Source organism: Dermacentor silvarum, chromosome 6 (genome assembly GCF_013339745.2).
Source record: "Dermacentor silvarum isolate Dsil-2018 chromosome 6, BIME_Dsil_1.4, whole genome shotgun sequence".
NCBI lineage: Eukaryota > Metazoa > Arthropoda > Arachnida > Ixodida > Ixodidae > Dermacentor > Dermacentor silvarum.
In genome coordinates, this window is record NC_051159.1 from 181,554,733 (window position 1) to 181,562,365 (window position 7,633).

At 50.2% G+C, this 7,633-nt stretch overlaps 1 protein-coding gene across 1 annotated transcript; it reads right to left on the bottom strand.

Moving 5' to 3' along the window:
* Nucleotides 1-751: 751 nt before the first annotated feature.
* Nucleotides 752-6,125, bottom strand: LOC125946459 (testis-specific gene A8 protein-like). The gene is made up of 2 exons (XM_049669905.1): nucleotides 4,811-6,125; nucleotides 752-1,681 (listed from the first exon to the last, which is right to left on the bottom strand). Exons 1-2 carry the CDS (start codon nucleotides 5,510-5,512, stop codon nucleotides 1,514-1,516), a joined length of 870 nt encoding a protein of 289 aa, XP_049525862.1. The 5' UTR covers nucleotides 5,513-6,125; the 3' UTR covers nucleotides 752-1,513.
* Nucleotides 6,126-7,633: the final 1,508 nt, after the last annotated feature.

Consider the following 7,633-nt stretch of genomic DNA (forward strand, 5'->3'; position numbering starts at 1 on the left):
TGGCACTACTTCGGCGTCAAGTGTTTCATGTGCGACAGTCTTTCACACACGTCGCATACATATCCAAACGGATTGTTCACGACGTCCGTCTCGAAGGTCCGAGTCGCACTGGCGCTTTCGCTAAGTTTCACCGTATAGTCAGTCAATCGGCGAGCCTTGAAGTCATCGACGGCGTCTTGTTTCTGCTGCTGCTGAGATGGTCGGGCACGTCGCTCAGCATCCTGGCGACGCCGCTTTGCTAGACGTTCCTCCCTTTGCTCCGGTGTCTCTGTAGCACGTTCAGCCTTATTCTGCTCGTTCTTCCTACGCTCAACCGCAAATTGTCAGGCAACTATTTCGGGATCCGATGAGTTAAGCTTCTCCGCTGTTCTGCGCCGCTGAGCAGCAATTTAGCTCTCCTTCTCCATGGCTATACCACACTGGCAAACGCCAAGCGCAAACGCCGGGCACAGCGCATACGTCCCCGGCGCGCCAGCTGTGTGCCGTGTGACGCCACTGCTCCTCCCGCATGCGCCGCACGGCTCTCCAGGAGCCACGCGAAACTGCTCAACTTCGGCCAGTGTAGCTCACGCTACAAAAAGGCGCATTAAAGTTGATTGAGGCCACACTCCCTCGGCGCATTCCGCCAGGCGGTGCGCCTGGTGGAAAGCGCCGAGGGAGTACATAACGGAAAGGTAGTCACGTAACGAGTGTTTTGATTGAAAAAGCAAAAAAAAAAAAAAAAAATACTTTGCAGGGCAGCCTACTTTAAGAATTTTGCAAGTGGTACATTTGTGCGCCCCGCCTCTCCTCCTCATAGGCCTAGGAGGCAAATGTCCCCCCTGCCTCCAACCTCGGTGCGAAACCTATGGCCTCCACGTCTCTGCGGGTTACGCTTGACGAATAATCATATCAGACACAACACGTGACAAATTCCGCACTGATCGCGCAAGCGTATAGGGAGAAGCCAGCGGAATTATGAAACATGCGTTCATAATGCAATTAACAATGTCGCGAACAATAGTCAGTGGAAATTTAATCTCTAGAACATCGGCAACACAAACATATAATGGGAACAAATGCGAGCAGGCGTATGGTATGCGCATGCATGGTCGGATATACGCACAACAAACGCAAAATGTAATAAAGTTGAAAAGCTAGGGTAAACAATAAACTGCAAATGTGCTACTCAAAATAGCACAAACATTGTTCTACATACGCCTGGCTTCTACGCGTGCTGCCCGACGGAAGAGCGTGGGCGGCGGGTTGTCTGCCAAAAGCGTGTAAAACGAAAGCGTCATGTCTATTAATCCCGTACAGATACAGGACCCACGGCTAAGCGCGACGACCCAGTGCCCGTCCGCTCAGTTCATACGGGCCGTTTCCCGACGTAGGCCAGCACAAGTGGAGCGCTGTACCGCCGATACAGGTCGCACGCACTCCACGCCATCGTCCCCACGGCCAGGCACGACTCACTGTCGGTAAAATCCGCGATGCTCGAGCAGACCAGCGCCGGGGACAGCAAGCGAGCCAGCTAGATCGTCTGCGTGCTATTTGCACAACCCTGCCCTACGCACACGGCGACGTCGGCGGGCGCGGCGCGAAGCTGCTTGAGGATTGCCACCACCAGCACGAAGACAATTATGGCCACCGCAGCGATGACCACAGGGCGCTTCGACTCTGGTCTCTCGTCCTCGTGCACCTGCGACGTTTTAAAGACTCAGTATCGGTCATTGGCGTTGCCAGAGGGAGGGTTTGGGGGGTCGAACCCCCCCCCCCCCCTTACTCACGGTTCAAGAACACAGATGAACATCTGGTCACTGCCCCATCGCTCAACAACATACGACCGTGGCCAGTCGCATATATCTGAGGCTCACCTACCCGTCGTAACACGTGCTGCTTGCTGCGGAGAGCCCATCCTAACTAAACGTCGCAGCAATTTTCAGAATAGCCGGGTGTCAGTAAACACGACACTTTCAAATCTCTCGGAGCTACTGCCCTTTATTTTACTGCGAACTACGGACGCCGTAATTTTCACAAAGGCTTCTAAACAGGAAGCAGCCCTGCTTCGACTGTCTGCAATAACAATATGCGTCGCATGATGACTACACTACCATTGTCGAAAGTTACTTCCAAACATCTCTTCAAACAAATCGAACAGCAGGTCACCGAAAGTGAGTAAAACTTGCATCATATGACACTACCGAAGTTCAAGCGCAAAGCTTCGTTCCTGTATTTTTAAATCTAGAATAATATGGCATGCCCACAACGCCGAAAACACGATTAACAGGCGACTTGCGAAATAGTGTCCGGCCTCTTCCGTACGTAGCCGTGGATGTACCACTCATTAGAAGATCTGGCTGGAAAACAATTGGTTATCTCCACTGTTACCGGGGCTGCAAAATGCAAACAAAACAAGTGATAATGCGCTTTCTTGGTCTTGCTTGGCCCCGTTCTTAGCGCTGTTCGTTTTTCCAAGTCAGGTACCCGCTATAGGTCATCAACCATATACATTGTATAAATGAATCAATTAGTAAACGAAATTTTAGTTTTTTTATATATTTCTTTCAAAAATAGCATTATTTATTTATTTATTTATTTATTTATTTATTTATTTATTTATTTATTTATTTATTTATTTATTTATTTATTCATTCATTCATTTAATACCCACAGCGCCCATTCAGGCATTACAGGGGGGGGGGGGGTTTACAGAAGAAAAACAAGCACAAAAATAACAATTGCAGGTTTGCATAAATTCGTGTAAATGAAGAACAGATTATTAGGATGATAGCATAATTTGATGCGTAGTGGCTGCACGCTTTAGCAATGAAAGCTTTTGTCAGAAGTTAAGCAAAGTGTTGTTTCTGCAACGCAAAGACGTGCATCCTCGTTGTTAAAGCATTCTTGTCCGGGGAGTCCTAGGAGTTTGACTTTGCGTGGTCTACAACCTCTCTCTCTCTCTCCACACACACACACACACACACACACACACACACACACACACACACACACACAGAGAGAGAGAGAGAGGGAGGGAGGGAGGGAGGGAGGGAGGGAGGGAGGGAGGGAGGGAGGGAGGAAGGTGAAAGAGCGGTAATTGCGGGCGGGGACCCCCCCCCCGAAATAAATTTCTGGCTACACCATGGTATTGGTCCATGCGAGAGAAATACGTAGCGACTAAGTAAAGCAGCTATACAGACACAAGAACTGATATGAAATTGCTCATGTAAAATCACTGATTCATGTACCCGGTGTTAGAGTAAATTTCGAGTGTCTGAAGTTCATATAAGCAGTGCGACATTAACAAAACTGAATCTGTACAAAGGAAAGGGGGTTCGTTTTATTCGTCATCGCTACGATCGGGAATATTCGCCCTCATCTGCCCTGAATTCCTTCAATTTGCCCCTTACTATTCACCAGACGGCACGATGATATTATGGAACTACACTTCATTGTTCCCTCGTCTTGTGCATCAGTGTTTTTCCAACTAGAAGATGCCGCAGTCTCAACATCAAGCTTTCCTTTGCGCTTCCTAACTTAAAACATTTTATTGCGATAGCAATTATATGGACACTCCAAAGCATATTTCTGCCGTCGGCGTCGTCGTCGCCGTCGTCGTGAGGTTCCGTATGACGTCAACGGCGATGAAATCGCCGCGCTCCGGACGCTGTATGTGTGAGTGAAAGGGGGCGAGGGACGCGCGCTTTCACGGGGAGCGAACGCACGTCGGAGAGCAAACGCGCGTTCTGCGCCGTGCTCCATGAAGGGCTGCAGAATCAAACGTCTCTTTCCTCCTTTCCATATATAGAGAGCAAACGCAACTTTTTCCGTCGCGCGAAAGGCTGTGGGGGGACGGGAGGGAGGGAGGGGAGGCGTCGTTTAGCTGCGGCACCAAATACGTATTTATATAAAAACGCCGCGTGCGTTCGGTGCGAACGCGGGCAAAACGCCGACGGCGTCGACAACAGTTCTGCGCGTTGCTGGTGCTGCTGCATGTTCAAGTTTATACAGCTGATAAAACTACTATCCTTACTCCGTATAGCTCTCTACTAATTTGCTATCGCAATTGGTGCTTCCGCTGCCCATACTTCAAACATTGTCGAATTTAATTTTCTTTCTTTCTTTTTTTTTTCTTGTCGACAGCGTGCCAGAGAAAGCAGTTTTTAAATTTCGCAAAGCTTGTCCAAATAGTGAGAGGTTAGAACATTGTAGAATTCTGAGTTTTGGTTACTGCTAAAGTCGAGCCATTGCAAAAAGAAAGTACCTGATAAATTATAACAGCCGAGTTCCAGCCTTTTTGAGCCCTTTTTCAATCAGGATGTTACTAAATGCGCGCATCCTCTGCGGTCAGTTGAGACCTTTACGTGAACGAATGGCACGATAGGGCATACCATAGCAAGTCTTGTTACTCCGAATGTAGTGATGCATAAAACTTCGCCGACTCCACTAATGCAGCGTCAGTACCCTCCCTTATCTGCGAGACTGACAGTAGAAAATTTGGGACCATTTGTCTAGAAGGGTTTTCAGAGAATCAACACACGACTCAAGATAGTCGTCAGTGGTGGAACTACAAACGGCGAAGGCCAATGACCCTATCGAAGGTCGTAGATAGTGGGGATACTTGTACTCCCAGGCCCCTACTACTCCGTCCCTGGATATCAGCTGGACTGAGAGCACGGCCATGGACTGAGCGGTCCGAATCTGGGCATCTTAGTTTGAAAAGAGTATCCCGGTATATTTTCAGACAACAGGACCTACTCATTAATTAAATTGCCCTATGGCATCGAATTACTGGTCTTGGAATGCACGCCCGCAATGCAATTGGTACCGGTGCGTTGCTGAAGCGCGCTGTCTGGTGAGCCTCCGGCCGATGTTCAGCGGCGTCCTCGGCCTGCTGCTGCTCGCCCGGAGCTGCTTCCGGTTGAGGTTCTATCGCGGTGGCCTGCGTTCCCGCCGGTGCTTCTTCGAGTTGTTTGGAAGCACGCCTTGTTGACGGCTGCGTCGGGTTACCAGGGGCTGCCGGCGCAGGCTTTTCGGAGGTCCCAGTCTCATCCTGCTGCTGCACGGGCGCGGATGCCGACGCCGCTGCTGCGGCCGTGTCGCCAGCTAACGGAAGGATGACCTGAGGGGATGGGGCGACCTGAGGAGGCGGCGCGGCTTCAATACTCGGTGTGACTTCAGGACGCAAGGAGACCTCTAGAACAGCCGCTTCGATCTCGACGCGTGCGGTCGCCTTCTCGGAAGGCACCGCCTTGCTGGAGTCGCGGGACGCGGAACGCCGACTGCGACGGGAGTTGTTCGAACGCCGCGAGAATTGAGACCGGTCATCGGCGGCAGTCATCACGGAGCTCTGTTGCGACCCCACGGCCGCGTCACTACGTCGGGAACCCTTGTCGCTAGCCTGCGACACCTCATGGCTGTCGGCACGTCGGCGAGAACGTTCGTCCCGCCTCGATCCCGTCCGCTTCTGCGCGGACTTCGCCTTTTCGGCTTTGGGCGTCACCGGCGGGTCTTTCTCGGGAGCGTCCATCACCTCGAGCCTGAACGAACGATTGTTGTTCCTCTTCACAAATGGTACATACCCACCGTGGGGGTATGTGTTTCCCTCACCGTGGGGGGAACTGTGATGATGCTTGTGGCGCGCGAGTTGGCTGGTTGGTGCCTGGTGGCTCAATCCACTATATACGGAGGATAAGCCATGAATGCGTATATAGGGGGAAAAGGGGGAAAGAAAGAAAACTAAAAAAGTGTAGTAAATAAATAGAAGATAATAAAGTGATAATCGTATTCCTTAATGAATGAACATGTTAAAGGGGTTTCATTATCTGAACTCGATCCTAATATGAATTTTAGAGATATGTTAAAGTTCTAATATTGCACATTCTGACGGCCGCGGCTGCTCATTCGGCACATGGACATAAGCACCCATTTTATTTTCGTGCGAATTAGCATCTTCGTGCAAGAATGGTAGAAATTCAATTACTGATCTAGCATTTCAGACAACTCTCCAGAATTCTATTCATATGTATGCCGCAGCAACGATGTTCCTGCTATACTCCGCTAATTCAAGGAAGTCGCGTCATTGCGCGAGACCTGCGTGCTTTCTTTACTTATATTGGTCTAAAAACTCGTTTCCGGGCTTCTTGGTACACTGCTATATTGAAAGGCGAGTGTTGCCGTGCGAAGTCTGGGCAAATAAAGCATGCAAATGACACATACGGCGTTGTATTTGTTTTCTCCAGTGTTCTTGCGCTGAAATACTCATTTTAAAGGAGATATGCAGTTTTTACAGCGAATCTGAGGCACGCGCCGCTGGATTCCTTGCAGCGCCAGTAGATGGCGCTCGCTCCGCGGCATCATTAGGGTGCCTCGATGCCAGCGCCGCCGTTCGGCGCTGGGCATCGAGGCACCCTAGGCATCATAAACCCCTCGATGTTGGAAAGTAGCGGCGCTCTTTGATCTACGCCGCGACACCCTCACCGGAGCCGTCAAGCTTCTCTTTTAGATGCGAAGCAGCTTATGGTCGATGCTATGTCACTCTCTCCCTCCATCCATCCGCCGTGCGGCGTCCACATCCGCACTGCGCATCCTCCTCCCCCTCCTCTCTTTGTCTCATCTCCTCTCGGCATTCCTCCTCTCCGACGCTCCTCTCCGGATTGCGCAACGAATGGCAACACTTGCGGCTCCGCGCGCGATAATGTGAAGCATTACACGCAATTTCCCATTTCGTAGTTCCGGTAAGTGAAAAGTTTGGTAGTTACCATGGAAACCAAACGGTAAATATAACGGTAGCTACGTACCTCAACCTAACGGAAACGACGAACTGAAAACTAATGGGAACATGAGTCGACCCCATGGCTGCTTCGCATACTACTCAGGGTTCCCCTGCGGGAAGATGGTGTAATTTTTTTTCTCCCTCTCTTTCGCGGAGCCAGCGCATCCGCCACGCTGAATGGCTGCGGTGCGCAATACTACCCCGTCAGATGTCCACTGACGTCATGAAAACGGCACGAAACTTGCTTTCGCGCGCTTTTCGTTCCTTCCGCCCGCCATGCGCCTTCCAAGCGGTGGTCGCCCTGCCGCTCCGAACGTGTTTCCTAGTTTTTTCCGTCTTTATGTGGGAATCTGAGCGTCGTTCTCCGTGGAAATACCTGGCTGCTGCGCGTTTCAATACAGCAGCAGGTCAGAGAAATGGCTAGCATTATTTTCTTTCCCCCGAGAACGGAATGTCGTGCGCCGGAGCAGTGGCTCCATAACAACGCGAATAAGGATTTCGCCGCTTCTAAGCACGTCGTTCTTTGCGAGGTGAATCTTACAACTTGCCTGATATTTGTGGGTGAAGTTGCATGGAGATTTTAGTGCTCTTTGCATAACCGGACTCTTCGTTCAGCATATGGTGAGTCACTGCACTTTTTTGTTGACTCTTCGTGCCGTGACAAAGCTTTCTTTTTGTGCTTTCGCGTGTACTGTAGTTTTCAAATGTATGTAATTTATAAGTTAATGCCTGTAACACCTATTTTGTAAATGTGTGTGTGTGCACGCGCGCGCGTGTATGTGCGTGCGTGTGTGCATGTAATTCTTTCTCCTCAGGACCTAAATAAAGTTCGTACTCACTCATTCACTTGTGTGATCCTTGCGCGTGATACTTGTG

Coding starts and splice junctions, on each gene's coding strand:
- LOC125946459 (XM_049669905.1), bottom strand. CDS start 5,512: ATGGACGCTCCCGAGAAAGACCCGCCGGTGACGCCCAAAGCCGAAAAG. Junction 1,682..4,810: donor CGCGCTTCAGCAACGCACCG/GTACCAATTGCA, acceptor AAAACGTCGCAG/GTGCACGAGGACGAGAGACC.